This window comes from Cynocephalus volans, chromosome 15 (genome assembly GCF_027409185.1).
Source record: "Cynocephalus volans isolate mCynVol1 chromosome 15, mCynVol1.pri, whole genome shotgun sequence".
Classification (NCBI taxonomy): domain Eukaryota; kingdom Metazoa; phylum Chordata; class Mammalia; order Dermoptera; family Cynocephalidae; genus Cynocephalus; species Cynocephalus volans.
In genome coordinates this window covers 71,798,302-71,816,116 of record NC_084474.1, presented here as the reverse complement: position 1 = coordinate 71,816,116, position 17,815 = coordinate 71,798,302, and the positions used below count along the sequence as shown (strand labels likewise).

At 35.5% G+C, this 17,815-nt stretch overlaps 1 protein-coding gene across 1 annotated transcript in view; it reads right to left on the bottom strand.

Annotated features, from left to right (window-relative positions):
* Positions 1 to 3,608: 3,608 nt before the first annotated feature.
* MED30 (mediator complex subunit 30) overlaps positions 3,609 to 17,815 on the bottom strand; it is a 28,640-nt gene continuing 14,433 nt past the window's right edge. Inside the window, exons 3-4 of the mRNA XM_063080027.1 lie at positions 16,537 to 16,641; positions 3,609 to 3,818 (exon numbers count right to left, since the gene is read on the bottom strand). Of these exons, the coding sequence (XP_062936097.1) occupies positions 3,723 to 3,818; positions 16,537 to 16,641 (201 nt within the window). The 3' untranslated portion in view covers positions 3,609 to 3,722. The remainder of the gene's footprint in view (positions 3,819 to 16,536; positions 16,642 to 17,815) is intronic.

Here is a 17,815-nt window from a genome sequence, read left to right as displayed (position 1 = left end):
TGGCTTCACATTGGAATCACCTGGACAACTTTAAAATACATTGATGCCTGGATCTCACCCCAGAATTCTGATTTAATTGGTCTAGGGTGTGGCTTCAGCATAGTGAATTTTAACATTTCCCCAGGTGATTCTAATGTGCAGCCAAGACTGAGAACGGCTGATACAGAATATTATTTTTAAGTACTCAAAAGGCCAGACTCTAAATATGGCAAAATACATCTTATTTTATATGAACATTGCTATACTTGAACAGTTTTTCACAATAAAATACTCATAACTCTCATGAAACTGTTTAGAACAATATTTTTCAAAGTGTCAGTAACAGATCACTTGGAAAATTTGTTAAATATGCAGATTTTTACACCCCTACCCTAGAGATTCTGACTTGTACATTTATGGTAAACTCAAAAATCTGCATTTTAAAAAATGCAGCCAAATAATTCCTGAGTATACTAAAGTTAAAAAATATTAACAAATGAATCTAATAATTTTAATTCTTTGGTTAAAAAAAGTGTGAAAGAATTCAAAACTACTATCATGTTATAAAAAAACACACCCACAATACCTTTAAAACTCACAATCAGCCCTTGATGCACTAGTACTTTAAATGATTAGACAAAAACTTAAGGCATCCAGTTATGTTGAAAACATTTAAGAACTCTCAGGATAACAGAGGCTTTAGGAGAAGCACACATTTTAGTTTAAGGCTGAAAAACTCTTCTATCTAGCTTAAACTTCAGTGGGAATTTAGGGAAAGAAAATGAATTACTCAAGCTGGAACTACATCAAAATGTCAAATTAACACATTTTGGCTTGTAATGGTGCCAAGGGATCTAATGTCTGCATGATCAGGGCCATAGATTTCCAAATCATTTCAACAATAACGTCCTTACCAAGATACCAAAGCTTTCGTTTTATTTTTTCTTACCTCTTTCCTATCTGTGCTTTAACCCAGGCTAACCAAGACCTGAGAAGATCACATTGCAATTAATTGAAACAGCTGCAAAGAAACAGCTGCAAAGAAAAATGTTAGCACAGAAGTTCACAAATTCAGAAAAAAATAATTAAATGTAGTGATATTCCCATGATGCATGAATTTCGTTTTCTGTAAACTTTTCTTGGGCTTTTGAAAGCTGAATAACTGGTATGATATCTGAGATAGTATAACCACGGAAGAACATCAGTGGACTGTGGTTGCCATTGTTTTTCTTGCAGATTTTCTTGGTTGGTCCCTTTTCCCTAATATTTGTTCCCTGCACAGTACACTCTTCCATGACTTCCGCAGCCAATTCCTGGCTACAGAAATGGCCTTACCACCTGGGTTAGTCTAATCATAGCACCCATTGACACAACAGTTGGTCCAGAGATTGGTTATATCACGCAAGCTTTTAGAGTTCATTCTGGGATTTCTCAACTTAAAATTGGAGGAGAAACAGTCTAACCTCTGGGATCAGGATACGGAAAAGATATAAAGACAGTAGAAGGCCATCTTTTCCACATTTTGAAGAAAACCTGTCTGCAATAAGAGAATGAAGCAAACAGAGATAAGCAGAAATTAGGGGGGACATAGAAAGTCTTCAGGGCACTGAATTCTGGTTCTAATTTCTAAAGCATTAGTTCCTGCAATTTTGATTCTGTGAGCTCTTCTCTAGCATCTTTTTTTACTACAGAACTGATAAATCCCCTTTTTGGCTTAAGCCATTTGGAATTGGGTTTCTAACATTTGCAACTCCAATTCTGAAATAGACTGTGAGATCACTATCTCACCCATCATTTTACAGACAACAAAGTAGAGATTAACTTGTCCAATGGTACACATTACCATTGAATATACCTTTGCTGTTCAAAACATTGGCATGCACTCCCTCAAGAAAAAATTTGAAACTCCGAGAGTTAGTAAAGTCTATGTCTTTAATAACACCCACCACATTCATAATTGGTTCCGAATAGGCTTGTGAGTGACTGGGTAAACTGACGTCAGTTCTGAAGGTTGAGAATACACCCTCCCTGAACTTGAGGCTACAGCTCTGTAGTGGAGTGTAGGCCACATTGATTATTGGTCTACAGTAGAGACGCTCTCTATAGAACCAAGACCCAAAGGATGCAGATACAATTTCCACATTCCCTCCAAGAATTGAGTTTGTAGTATCTCAAATGATCTAAGCAGTTGAGTGTGACAATTAAAACAACAAAAATATTAGGTTACAACATTCTTTATAACTGTCTTAAAAATTTTCAGTACCAAAATACTAAATTCACAAGAGAAACTTGGAAAAGTGCTTTAAATTCACAACATAAACTACCATGCAAAGAACACAATAAGTAGTGAAAACCTTTAAAAACCTGCATGTTCAAATAAACTGTAATATACGTAGATACTGTGAAGTACCGTGGTAGGTTGGACTATTGGTCCTAACTCTTTTTGTCACAGCTTCATATACATTTATTTACCTTCTGCCCTGGAACTCTGCAGAGCTTCCCACTGTGGGCAGAGTCAACTCCCCAGCTGACTAACAGAGGGCTTGCTCAAAACTGCTTTGTAAAGTTAGAGGGTCTAAAGATGCCTGCATTGTTTGGCTTGTCTTCTTGTGCTCTGCCATCTGTTATAGGTGGGAATCTGCATAACTTAAAATGAAAATTTGCTTATTTTTTCAATAAATAATATTTGCATGTGGTATAAAATTCAAAAGGCACAAAAGGGTATACAATGAAAAGTCAGTGCCTTCTGATCCTCAACCACCCAGTTCCCCTTCCCAGAGCAAGCTGGTTACCAGTTTCCTGTGTAACCTTTCAGAGCTTTATCTACACACGAGAAGTCAAATAGTATTTTTCAGAGTCAGAACTCAGGCCAGAGAGGTAGGGGCTTCTGAATCAGCCTGGAAAAGTCCTTTCTGAGAAGATTCCAACTCTCTTATCTGAGGATATATTTTATAATCTTAGAGACCAGCTCCCATAGGCACACCTATAAAGGATTTACCACAGACCTAAAAAGCATGTCATATAGCAATATCTCATTTAAATCTCTTAAGAATGTACTGTTTCCAAAACACTCATGATTACTTTAGGGTGTATGTAACAAGGTAGAGAGGTGATTGTTTCTTGGCCTTAAGCAGGCAGCAGATAAGCACACAGTTGTGATTTCAATCTGTGCTATCCTCATGTCATTTATTTCTCTTTTAGAGACACATTATTTCAATTAAAGAATATGATAATTTTTGTTTACTTATAGCAATATACAAGTTAAATATCTTCTCACTTTAATTGGTTTGGAAATAACATTGAACTTAAAAAATTGACCTGAAATAGTAACATATCTTTATATTTATTTGTATCACAGACTGACTACTTATTTTTATCTGCAAAAAATATTTAAATCTTTAATTTTCTTCTAAAAGGGTAATGGAAATGAGTAAAAACCACTGATCAAATTAAAAAATTTATTTACAAAACTTTATTTTGTTTTTAAAAAGCAATTATTCAATTCATGAAGATTAACCAAAACACAAACCCTATCCAAGTTTATTACAATAATCTTTCATAGAATCAATAGCATTAAACAAAAAGTTAATGAATACTTTAAAGTAAAACCACAATGTAAAAATTGGAGCTTTAGTTCTAGTGAATAAAATAAAAACAGATAATCTTTTTCAAAGGGAAAAAAATACTTGAAGGAAAAAAAAAAAAAAGGTATAACATGTAAAGCAGGAAATTTAAATATCAGTTTAGTTCCTCATTGCCAACATGGCATTTATATCCCAGATGAGATTTCGTAATTGATCCATAATTTGCTTCAGCTGTTGATTCTTCTGTTTCAGTTTCTGTAGAAACAAAAGAATTTATCAAAAATGTTTCATGAAATATAGACCATGGAGTTAGAAAATTAAAATGGCATGGGTTAGGACTCTAATGATCCAGACAGAAATTAAGCTAAATATTCCTGTATAACAGAACCTCTCAACTCTTTTCTGGCCTCAAATACTTACTGACAGGCATCCTGAATTCTAACTCAGTCCACAGAGGCCTCTGTCCCCATTTACTCTTCCACTTGCACCATCAGAGAAAATAAGCTAAACATTTAATTGTTATAAAACCTAAGTATACAGGTATTCTAAGGGGCAATGTAACACAACAGTCAAGATACACACGGTAGAGCCAGATTCTCTGGGTGCTCAGATGCTCAGCCCCTTCCCCAATGAAACATATGACATTGGCCAAATTATTTAACCTCTCAGTGCCTTAGTTTCCACATCAGAAAAATGGAGATAATTGAACCTACCTCATAAGAGTTGTTATGAGGATTAAATAATTTGATTCAGAGAAAGTACTAGAACTGTGCCTGGTATAGTAAGTAAGCATTTGATTGTACTGGTAGGCACAGAATGTAAACTTTCAATATAGAAAATAAAAGAGAATGACTGATACAACTGGTCCTGTAGCAAAAGTCACTGTTTGCCCATAAAATGAAGTGCAACTACTGTGGACTGGATGTCCCCCCCAAAAGCTCACTGAGATGTAATCTCCACTGTGACAGTGTTAAGAAGGTGAGAAATCCTATGAATGGTAACTGAAAGATGGGGCCTTAGGAGGTAATTGGATTGTGAGGACCATGCCCTAGTGAACGGAATGATCCATGCACTGAGTAATAAGTTGGTGGTTTAATGGTGGTTATGGGCATGGTTCTGATGGCTTTAAAAGGAGAGTGAGTGAAGAGATTAGCTCTCTCTCTCTACCTCTGTGTCACTGTAGAGCCACCATCAAGGCCCTCACCAGATGTGTTCCCTGGACTTTGGACTTCCCAGCCTCTGAAACTGAAACTGAAAGAAATATTGTTTCTTTACAAATTACTGTTTCAGGTATTTCTGTTATAAGCAACAGAAATGGACAATACAGCAACCTACTTCTAATTCTGAAAAGTGAAGACAAAATGGCACAGTGCCTGAAGCAATCTTCTCCACAGCCGAGATTTGCTGAATGCTCCGAGTGTACATGGTATGTGTCTCTGTATCTCTACATTCTCTACACTTGTGTTGTCCTAGACTATGATTACAAACTTCTTTTTAAGCATCCTTTTTTCAAATCCTATGTGTCAAATGTCTGCTTAGATAAAACAACATAGAAAACTTCTGGTCAGAGTGTTTACTAGTTATTATAATAATGAATAATCATTATTATTCAATAACCTTTAGGAAACATTACATTTGGAGATAATATATTTAATTAGGTAATATAGTATTAAGGTAATATATTAAACTACCTCCAGATAAATTAGTATGTGTTCATAAGAAAGAGGCCTAAAAGTCTTAACTTTGATTTCATAAAAAAGCAAACTAAGATTAAGTAGGCTGTTTATATTACTTCCATCTAGTGTTAAAGAAGGAACTGGAAGCTAAAAGGGAAGACCAAGAAACTCTTACTGGAAAATAGAAAAACCATTTACACAGACTTTAATAATAATCTTTAATAATAATCTTTAATAAAGTTTAATAATAAACTTTAAAATTAAATATTTAAATTTAATTTATATTTGAAACACAGATAAAACATATGACCATACTATACGCAGGGCTTGATTCTAAAGCTCACTTGAACAGACTTTGGGAAAATAGATAGTTAGTATTTTTAGTTACTCCATCTCCTTGTTCAGTTTTCAGATGACCCATCTTCTAAGTTCTATCATCATGAGTAGATGGTAGTCAGCTATTTAAGCAGTCATGTATATTATCTAACAAAATTGACCCATATTACTGGGAGAGAGGGGAAAGGGCCAAGCCTCTTAAGTCTTTTTGATCATAAAGACCAAGAAACTGACACTTCTGTCAGCAGTCAAGGGTAGGAGCAAACAGAGATACAACAGTAAAGGCACTATGGTGGGAGGTTGGCAATCTCAGTCCTGGTTCTAACTTTGCCTCTAACTTGCTATTTTATCTAAGTCAAATTCATTCTGCTCAGTTTTCTTGTCTATAAAATGGAATTATATATAATTTAAGGTGCCTGCATGTTATACTTTCTGTACATTCATATATAAGATGACAATCAGTTACACAGACACATGATTGAAAACCAGTAACTGTGGTTTAGGGAAGTAATTTGTGGCTTCAAAATGGCTCAAAGTCGCTGCGCTCCACCACTGCTGAAGTTGATAGCCCCCTATTGAGCCATTGCCTCTGGCTGTGAAATACTTCAGCTATCAATTCTAATTTTTCAGGACAGATGTGGAAAAGAGCTATTGAGTAAGAATTAAAAAAAAAGAAAAAGACTGTGAGTAGATTTTTTAAAAAATCTTATTTGAATTAGTAAGTTCTGAATATCTTAAGTATGTTCACAGTTGGAGGAAGATAGTGCCCAAATGACTAGATTATAACCTGGTAAGGCAGATGGCAGAGGAAATATATCAGATGCTTGGAACCTGAAAGACAGACACTGCCTCTGACTGAAATGGTCAGCAAACAATGAAAACATTTTGTTTGGGGTCTAGAAAAGTTGGTAGTGAGCAAAGACTAGAAGGAGGATAAATTTGGGCTTGGTGGTGGGTAATGGGGACCCACCAAAATTCTTGAAGGGGAAGAAATATAATTAAACTGCAATAAAAAAGTTTAACTGGGCAAGTATGTGGGATGCATTTCCAAAATATCCCCAATGTTGATAAATCTGTGTCCACAAAAAAGAAGAAAGAGGAGGGATTTATATTTTAGAGACAGCTGAAAACCATTCAAAGGCTAAGTCTGGTGAATAAGGTCAGCAATCACATTTTCAGTAAAAATTAAGGAGTACTAAGTAATAACATACTTGGGTGGTTATAAACAAGACTTTTAATTAATATCAAAACAAGGTTTGCAGATAGCTATCACAATGATTTCATCACTGGAATAAATGCATAGCCTACTAATTAAAGATCATTTCCAAGAATACTCTTGGAAATATAAATTCTGATATACTTTTTTTTTAAAGGCTTAATTCCTAAAACATAAAGAGAACTAAAAAATATATGGTAGTTTCAAGATAATATTCAACTCTTTTTTTTAATAATCCTTTTATTTATTTATTTTTAAATGAAACATAATTGATTATGTATGTTTATGGGGGTACAGAGTTGACCATCATTATTTGTGTACAAATGTTCATCATTACAAATAGTAATTATTCCATGTATCTCTTACCCAATTACTCCCTAACTCCCTTCCTTCTCCCCCTTTCCTACCTCCAGTAACTATAAGTCTGTTCTCTCCTTCTGGAAAGTTCAACGTTTTATTGTCATCTTTCTTTTTCTTTTTTTATTCCTTTCTTTCTTTGTTTCTTAGCTCCCACTTATGAGTGAGGACATGCAGTATTACTCTTTCTGTGCCTGGCTTATTTCACTAACATAATTCTCTCCAAGCTCATCTATGTTGCTGTGAATGCCAGAATTTCATTCTTTTTTTATGGCTAAGTAGTATTCCATGGTGTACATATACCACAGTTTCCTCATCCAGTCATCCATTGATGGACATTTAGGCTGATTCCATATTTTGGCTATTGTAGATAGAGCTGTGATGAACATGAGAATGCAGGTATCCCTTTGACGTGATGATTTCCATTCCTTTAGGTATATACTCAGCAGTGAGATTGCTGGATCAACTCTAGGCAATAGTAAATTTTTTTTTAAAAGTTTGATGTATTATAAGACACTTGGATAGTTTTCTCAAGGATGCCACAAAATTTTAAATGAAAAAATTTGCATACAAGTAAAATATCTAGAGTCAAAACACATCATGAAACTATCAACAGCAAAGCTGACAGTTATTCTTATTAGTGGTTAAACTGTAGATAAATTTTCATGACATGATATAGGATTTAATATATACAATCTTGCCGCTGATTGATTTTAACAGAGGTTGACAGCTGCTATTTTCAAAATCCATCAGCTGTGCCTAATTTGTTACATTAACAGGTGAATGTGTGAGTAGATACTTAAAAAATATGTTTATGCTAAGTTACACCAAGTAATTTAATATTCATACAATGACTGTGACATCTGATCAAAAGTGTTTTAATTTCTAAATGCATGGACTCAATTACACTTCAGCCCTGTAAATGCTACCCACTACCTCTTTCAATTTCATCTTATCATCAGCAGAATAGCTTTATGCAAAATAAAACTCATTTTGATGGCTCTAAAGCATATGGTCTCAAACAAGTACTCAACCTTTACTTGGTTATTATGGCTTGGGATATATGAAGGATCCCAGGATATATGAAGAGAAAAGAATTTAAATAAACCAAAATCTGACTATTAAAACTAGGCCATTTACATCAAATTCTGACTACCAACTGTGTGCCTCGAAGTTTCATGGCACTATGGTAGACACTGGTAGTACATGCATTGTTAGAAACCAGACCATATATATATTAAATAATAAACACATTGTCAATGTGTTGTCCTGCACAATTTCAAGTACACAATGAGATAGTAGTATTTTGAAAATGACTAAATGAGGGTCAACCAAAAGGTATATAAATCTACTTATATTATATAGCTTATTTAGGAGAAAAAAGTAAGAAAATATGCATTATAGTAAAATTCTGAATATTTTTAATTGAATGCAAAGAATATAACTTTATCATTGATTATGTAAATCCATAAAGCAGCTTAGTTATTTAATACAAGCAAATACCAATGTACTAAAAACATGGTGCAATATTTTTGATTCTGTAAATATCCACCAAATCATGAAATGGGTACATGAAACAGGTGCTGCTTCGTTTCCATTAGAGAGTCTCATGTTCTCGAAGAAGAAACTTGTCCTTCATCTGAAACGTGCATAATGGCAGACAACATATTTGGCTAGTTTACGGCAGAAATTCTGCTACTTAGGACAATACCTGACACACAGCATTTGCACAGATATTTGAATATTTGAATGTTCGAAGGAAAAATAAAAGGCTAAATCAAAAAGCTTCCTTCCAAACCTAGAAGGAAAAAACAAGCAAACAAAAATCCTTGCAATCATTTCAAAACTTTTTCTTTATTCTTTTTTTAAAATATTGCTTTTCAGTATTAAAAAAAGACATTGCTATTATTAAAAATTATTCATTTTTATACTCCATACCAAAAGATATAAGTATTTGAATGTTTTAGTATTACTAGCTAAGATTTTGTGAATTTTAAAACTGTACCACCAACTAATTGTATGAGCTAAAAAAAGAAGAAAAAAGAAAGCAAACCTTTACTTGCATAATAAAAATGTGCACTGGTTAATATAATAGACAAAGGGAAGACAAAAATTTAAGTTTATGAATGCAGTACACAGATATTTATAAATACTTGTCAAACCTCATCAATGAATCTTTTTAATAGCATCCATGTGATTAAATAATTAAATTTTATCATGTATAGGCAGCTATTTAAAGTAAAAATAGTATATATATTAATAGATCATGAGCATAGTATTTTTTAAAATTTCAATAATATTTTAACCTTATATTCTAGAAGGAAGATACAGGGTTTGAAAAAGTTAAAGGAAAATAATAAATAAAATACATTAGTAGTTTAACTATACATAAAATTACTCTATTAAGAGAATATATTGTACATTCAATTCACATTTATGATGATTTTTAATTAATTAAAAAACGCTTTTGGTCAAAAAACCCAATTTACTTGCTTTTTAGCAGTTAATTTTATTCTCTTCTTCCTTCCTTTTTTGGGATTTAAACTTACGTTAACCACGTTAGCCCTCTCCCATTTTTGACCTCTGCTCACCACCCATTTTTGCAGTGCTTCCTCAAAATATAGGAAGAGGAATTCCCAGGAAGTGAAAGAGGGCTATGAGGCCATCAAATGAGCATTTCCCCATCCAATCAAGAAAAGATGCTTTCCCTTTAAATTCTCTTTAAAAAAAAAAATTATGTATTATTATTATTCCTTTTATATTCTAAGATGTTGTTGAGGAGCAGTTAGGGAGGAGGGTGAGAGGAGGGGGAAGGAGGAAGAGAGGAGGTCAAGGCCCATGGTAACCCCCTCATTCTGGTAGGGGAGTCCAGGGGGCTTCTGGTAGCGGCTCAGTGGTCTTTGCTGGGCTGGATGCGGATGTCAGGCAGAATGCCTGAGGCCCTTGGCTACCTCCCACCCTGGCTCAGGAGCCCAGGGCACTTCCTGGGGCACTTCTGGTGGTGGCTTGTTGGTCATCACTGGGCTGGATGTGGACATGGGGGGGGGTGACTGAGGCTCTCATCCCCCCACTGCCCCAGCTTTGGAGCCCAGTGTGCTTTCAGCGGTAGCTTGGTGGTTGTTGCTGGGCTGGATGCGGATGTCAGGGGTGTTGCCGTGGCCCTCAGTCTCCAGCCACCCCAGCTAGGGCACCTGGGGCACTTCCGATGGCAGCTTGGCTGGATGCAGACATCACAGGGGCATGGCTGAGGCCCTTGGCCCTCTCTCCACTTCAGCTTGGGAACTCAGGGGGCTTCCAATCCTAGCTTTTATAGGTGCTCTTTAGTGGTGTTAGACCTTTACTGGTTAACATCAGAATATTGTCTCCAATCTGTGGGTTTTTTAATTTGTCTTTCAGTTCTGTGTTGGATTATTCACTATTGCCAACACTTAAACTCTGCAATGGAACTAATTTGTTGTCTTTTGCTTACTTCTAAAATGGGGAAACTTCCTGTGGGAACCAGCACTTGAATCCTATAGTTGAGCTAAATTGCTGCTTTGCTGCTGATTCTCTGGGGAAGGCTTTTTGTGCAGCTCAGGTTTTAATTGTTGACCTTGTAAGCACTTCTTACATATGAAGGTTGGTACACCTGGGTTGTCTGGAAACTCTGGTCTGGGCCTGAGCCTTTTCAGCAAATTGCGACCCATACAGTTCTATATTCCTGATAAGTCTCCACTGAGTGAGCCTGTGCTGATTGGAGGGTAGATCAGCTGTCCATGCTGTGTGCCAATGTTCTCCCAGTGGGACCGTCTCCCCCACCACCCCCACACTCCAAACATTTCCCATGGGACAGGCCATAAGCCGGTCCTTTGCAATGACTCACCAGACTCTGTGTGGCTCCTTTTTTCAGTTGTTTGAGGCCCCCTCGCTCCTATGTGGGCCCATGGGAACCCTGTTAGTGGTCTTACTGGCCTGAGGGCCTCCAAGGCCTTCTCTCCTACAGCCTCCAAGCAACTTCATATGAAGGGCACAGCTGTGACTTTGCCAGCTCTTGCTCCACGTGCTCACCAGTGTGAGCCTTGAAGTGGCTAGGGCTCGAAACAGTTGGAGCGGTTCGTTCTTTCTCTTAGCACGGCTTCTCCCACCTTCATGAACTCCATAGGTCTCTCCTCCTCTTCCCCTGAGCTCTAGTAACCCCAGCTTGGCAGTCATTGTTTTTTAATAGTTGTCCCTTAAATTCTCTTTAGAGAAAAATTCCCATAAAAATATAGGGCTTACTTTTAAATATAGTTTATTAAAAACATTTACACTGATTCTTCCCTCTTTGTAATAACCTTCAGTTCAGTATCATGTTAACTAAAATATGTTTTACCCTGAAGTTAAAAGCTCTTAGAACAAATCCAAGTGGTTTAATCAAAGGAAGAGATCTCAAATGTCTGAAGTGTAATTGGGAAAACAAAATTCGAAATATTGACTTTTATTCCATAAATAGACAAACTTTTACAAACACTGTGTCTATTTGCTGTACTGAACCTGTTCCAGATAAACCCTGTGGACTAAATATACATGTTTATCTCTTTTTGTTTTCAAAGCCCTAATAAAAATGCAGGAGAGTAATAAAACAGCTATAAATACATGTGGAGAAAAGTGATCAGAAAGGAGACAATAGCAGATGCAAGGTGGTAAATTTTAAGATGAACAGTACAGAGGGGAGTGGTCAGTGCCTTGATAGAGAGAAAGAATCTACAACCCAGAGAAGCAGCAGGGAGATGCCACTGAGAACAGGGTGGACCCACCAGGGAGACCTGGAGACAGGGCTTATCTTAAAGGCACCAGAGAAGGCCTGGGGATGAAAACTGGAGGAAGGGCTGACAGAGGCACATGCTCTAGTAAGGGCCCCAGGTGCCCCACAAACTTGCACCTGCACTCCTCACCAACAGGTGCCTGAGTACCTTCTCTCCTGCCCTGCTCTGCCTCTCAAGGAACAGAAGGTTTATTGCCTGTGGAACTGAACCAGAACAGTTGTGGACTCATTGACACTAGCACAGCAGGAGGCATGAATGAGATGCAGAGCTGAAAATATGGAGCGTGTCCTGAATGGTGGGCCCCCCAAAACAGTTCCTCCACCAGGCTTCCAGAAAGACAAGAGAATATCTCCTCTTATAGGGCACTGAAAGATTCTTCTCTGAAGAAACTGAATAGCCCTGAAGAAAAAACTCAGAAGCCGATAGTCAGGGGTCCCCCATAGAAAAAAGCCAACTTGCTTCTCAATCACCTGTGGTGAAACCAACTCACAAGGTTCTAATTAGCTTTTAAGTGTTTACTCTTAAATATGAATGGCTCACATTTAATCATCAGATTCTTGTCAGATCTTCTAGAGATTATCCGCAAAGACAACAAAACAAAATAGACAGGGATTGGGAAGCCATGGCCCATGACCTGCTTTTCAGGTCTGCAGCCGAAGGATGTTTTTCACATTATAACAGAGACCATATGTGTCCCGCAAAGCCTAAAATATTGCCCATCTGGTCCTTTAAAGAAAAAGTTGCCAAACTCTATACTAGAGTATACAATGAAGGAATGCCTTCAAATTTCTAAGGGAAAATAATTTGCAACATAAAATTGTATTGGCCAGCCAAATGATGAACTGGACAGATATGTAAGGACTCAAAACTTAAAGACTCTAAAACTTTAAAGCAGCCACTGATGTACGCACATTGTCAATGAGGGAGAAGACCAAGAAAGTGGAGGACATGAGGTTGAAGAAAAAATGAAACCAACAGAAGAGGTGAAGAGAAGCTCCAGGACAAGAGCTAAACAGCAGGCCCACAGGGCATTTGGTCCAGAACTACTTAGCAAGGAGATAGACGGTTTAGGAGGGCAGGGTAGGCAGGGGAACCAAGAAATTGTCTGATAATTTTGACTCTGTGGAAGGGTGAAAAACAGTACTGAGATGCTGCCATCGATAGATTAAACAACTAATTACAATTTTAGAAAATTAAAGAGGTAATTATTAACTCCAGGAAAACAAAAAATTGTTTAACCAAGGAAATGTAACCCTAGTTTCCCATGTGGCATATGTAGCCATAATAATATAAACACAGAATATTTGTTGAGCTCCAATTATGATATAACTGCACTGAGAGGCTCAGGGGAAGGAAATTAGATAGGTGGGCCCAGGAGAGAGAGGCTGTGAAGAGGTAAGTCCTCATGTGGAGAAAGAAGTCCTTTGTATCAATTAGATCCTTCATTTGAAATTCACAAAACTCTAGGTCAATAGTAAAATTTTTTTGATTACGCACTGTCAGAGTATTATCATATTCTGATTATATAAAAGGTCTTTTTTCAAAAATAAAAATCAAGGATAAGTTATTTCTAAGCCATTAAATTGGGAGAAAAAAAGAAAGAATAGCTTAGAGAAATGAAAAGTTAAATGAAACATACATTTAGAAAAATTATATCTTTCTGGATTTACACAGCTTAATTTTTTTCCAAAAAATCATTTACACAGCTTAACTTTTTTCCAAAAAGTCCTCTATGGTAGAGAACAAACTACATTTACGTTACACATCTGGTACTCTGAAATCACAGTTACAATTATAGTGGTGTTTTATTTATATACCTATTTCATTGTATTTTATAAAAAAAATCATTATTACAGAAAAAAGAATAAACACAACACATTCATTGTGAATTAATGCAGTCTTCAAATCATGAAAGGATTCAATTTTTCCACAAACTTTCTCAAGTACCTTATATCAACGGAAACATATAATACTTCCTAATAAATGAATCATACCTCTGGACTACCAAACACCATTTATTTTTCAAGATCTAAATTAAAATTTCCCAATCCCCTTCTTATCACCTACCAATTTGCTGCTGTGAGTTCTTTATTATGATAGTCATTCATTGCTATTAAATTTGCTGGAAATATTTTTCTTAATCAGTATTTCACCTTTTAAAAAAGTTACAAAATTTTATTTTATAAAATTGATCTATGTTAAAATGGTATGGAGGTTCCTCAAACAATTGCTGATAGATCTACCATATTGCTGAGCTATCCCACTGCTGGGAATATACCCAGAGGAATGGAAATCATCAAGTCAAAGGTATACTTGTTTCCCAATGTTCGCTGCAGCACGATTTACAATAGCCAAGAGCTGGAACCAGCCCAAATGTCCATCATCAGATGAGTGGATACAGAAAATGTGGTGTATCTACACAATGGAATACTACTCAGCTATAAAAAATAATGAAATACTGCCATTTGCAACAACATGGACGGACCTAGAGAGAATTATATTAAGTAAAACAAGTCAGGCACAGAAAGAGAAATATCACATGTTCTCACTTATTTGTGGGAGCTAAAAATAAATAAATAAATACACAAAAAAACCAGGAGGGGAGAGGGAAGAAGACACAACAATTACAATTCCTTGAAGTTGATACGACAAGCAAACAGAAAGGACATTGTTGGGAGGGGGAGAGGGAGGGAGGAGGGAGGGGGAGAGGGAGGGAGGAGGGAGGGAGGTTTTGGTAATGGGCCACAATAATCAACCACAGTGTATATTGACAAAATAAAATTAAATTAAAAATAAAGATAAAAAAATAAAATTGATCCATGTTTCACCTTCCTCCTGAGTTTTGAAATACATTTTTCTTTTAATTACCCAATATTCTGTTTTTCAGGTCTCATTTTTAACTCTGAAATTCATTTTGATATATGGTGTAATATAAAAGCTAGCTTAATTTCACCTCCAAAGTTTCTATTTTTAAAGACTATTTTCCACAAAAATCCCTCTTCTATCATATTAAATTCTCATATATAATAGGAAGACTATTTTTCTCGCTATTATTTTACTAATCTGCCTATTCTTGTGCCAGTATTGCATGCTCAATTACTGTTTTTATAATATGCTTCTTATTCCATTTTAATTTTTGAAGCAAAGAATTCTTCTTTAGTACTCTTATTTATCAGAATTTTCCTTGATATTTTTGTATACTCTCAAAAAAATTGCATTTAGATTTTATTTGGATTGTTTTCGATGGGTATTGGACATAGAAAAGTCCAATTTGGATTTGGATTGTTACTGCATTAAAACTGTGAAGTAATTAAGATGGTTATTTTTATAATATTTATTGCCCATCCAAGAACTTTATATGTTATTTTAACTATTCAAAACTTCTTTTATATATCTTAATTAATTTAGTCATACATATCATTGATATAATTCCTATCTATTTCATATTCATGGTTGCAATTATGAATAAAATCATACAATCTAATTGTTTTATGTCATTATAACAGCATGGTATTAATCTTGTATTAAGCCCTTCTATGGAACTCTAATAGACTCCAGTTGTTTATCAACTGAATTTCTTTGAACATTCTAACATGCTTATATATATTATTACTCCTGTTTCCCAACATTTGTTATCTTTTTGCATGTGCTATAACTTCTAAAATAATACTAAACATAGTGGAGTAAAGCATCTTATTTTATGTCTGTTTTTAATAGGAGTACTTCTATATTTCACCTGTATAAGATATGTTGGCTATTTATCTAAAATAAAAAGATTTTAAAAATCCATCTTATTAATAGTTTTAAGTACTCTTTGAATCAGCAACTGGTATTGAATTCTATCAAATGTCTTTTAGGAATATTATAAACATTTTCACAATGTAACCTACAGGCATTACATATGATATACATAAGCTGAATGATCCTCCGAAAATCCTTTTTGGTTGTGGTAAATCACTGATGAATTCTATTAAATAGAATTAGGAATTTCAGGAGGGGGTGATCTGTATTTGTAAGTGAAAGAGTGAGGCTGGTCGTATTACTCATTACTCTATTTCTGTTAGGTTTGGGTAAGCTTGGGGCACATTTCCACCACAGAACAAACTCACAATTTTCCCTATTTCCCTATGTTTCATGAAAATGATATGAACTTTACCATTTGAACTTTTGAAAGTACTCGGCAATAAATACATTCCAGTAAGGAACTTTTTGGGGGAGTGGGATAGGATAACTCTTCGATAACTCTCTTAATTTCTTATACAGGTGTTGAGACATTTGCATTTCTTATTTGTACATTTTTATCATTTGCTGCTCCAAATATGCTGAAATAGAAAGGCAGAATTCTGCCTAGAAAATAGTAAACAGGTTGTGACTGAATGTCTACAGAGCTCTTCTAAGAGCTTTAGCGAATGAATTTTGCAATCTCTCTTCTGACTATTCAGATGGCATTTCTGCTTACCTTTTAGTTCTTGGCTGTATTCTAAATAGGTTAGGTTTGCCACAGAAACAACTTCATGTAATTCTACAATTCAAATTATGTTTTTGAGTTACATTAGATTCCCTAGTAATTTTTATCTCTTATTCTGTACAGACTAATAACTCACTTTATTTACTTCAGCAATTTCTCGCCTCTCTTCACTAGCAAAACGAGGAGGGCCAGCCCGGTCATCACTCTTTGAGCCATCTTCTTCCACATATGGAATAAGTTGCTGGAAGTGATGAAGAAAAGTTCGAAGTCAGAAATAGGATCCAAGTTTTCCAATTACACTGGTATAGAAAATACATCAGATTAAGGTCAATTTTTATTCATTTGTTTTGAACAGTATAAAAATAAATTTCAATTCAAAGGGCCTGAAACAACAGCTTTATAAATTTATCATTTCAATGCATTCTGTACATTACTCTTTCAGGTTTCTTTTGTAGAAAAGCTTTTATAACATTGGTTGTCACATATAATTAAATAATACCCTACTCATTCAATCAGCAAATACTTAATTGCCAGATATTGGGTGAGAAACTGCAAAAATATTGCCAAATAAGATGTGATTCTGGTCCCTAAGAGATTTATAGTCTATTGAGATAGATAAGACAGGCTTTCCTTCACTTATACTAGAAAGAAAAAAGAAAAAGAAACTTCATGGATGTACATTACATAAATGTCATTAACTAGCTTTCTGAAACTTCAGTGTCTGCAAGTTTTTAGAGGTCTTAACTTCTTTTAGTTGTGAGAATTTTTTTTTTTTTTTTTTTGCAGGAGAAAAAAATTTGCATAGCCTTGAAACTTCTAGCGGAATTATAAGTAAATACATAGTATGATTTATGATGAAGTTTATTTGATGAAGACTCTCGTGTTACCTAGTCTCTACCGTCTTATATTACCAATGCAGGAACAGGAACAGGCCATTGGTAAAACCAGGAGTCATCTGGCCAAACATCAAATTCTTGGGACGAGTATGAACTTACCCACATCGACATCTCCCTTTCTTCCTTTCCTCTCTCCTAAGGCAGAGTTGTCCTTCCTCCTGAAAATGATTAGTCTCTATTTTTGTGCTCTGATTCCTCTGCCCTCCTGTCTTCATTATTTCTCTTCCCTTACCCCAACCTCTCCCTATAGTTTTCTTCTTTTATCATCTAAACATGGTACAGTCTCTTCCATTTGGAAGGGAAAATCTCCAAAAACCCTTGACTCCATCCCTCCTTCCATCTACTGCTTCCTTCTCTTGTTTTTTTTGTTTTTAATCTAAGCTTCTTGAAAGACTGATATCCACTTGCTGCCTCCAGCTCCTTACTCCTTGATTAATCTTCAATGCGCTGCAATCTGACTTTGTATTAGAACTCAAATATACCAACAACTCTAGTCTAGCAAAATCTACTGGGCAGTTT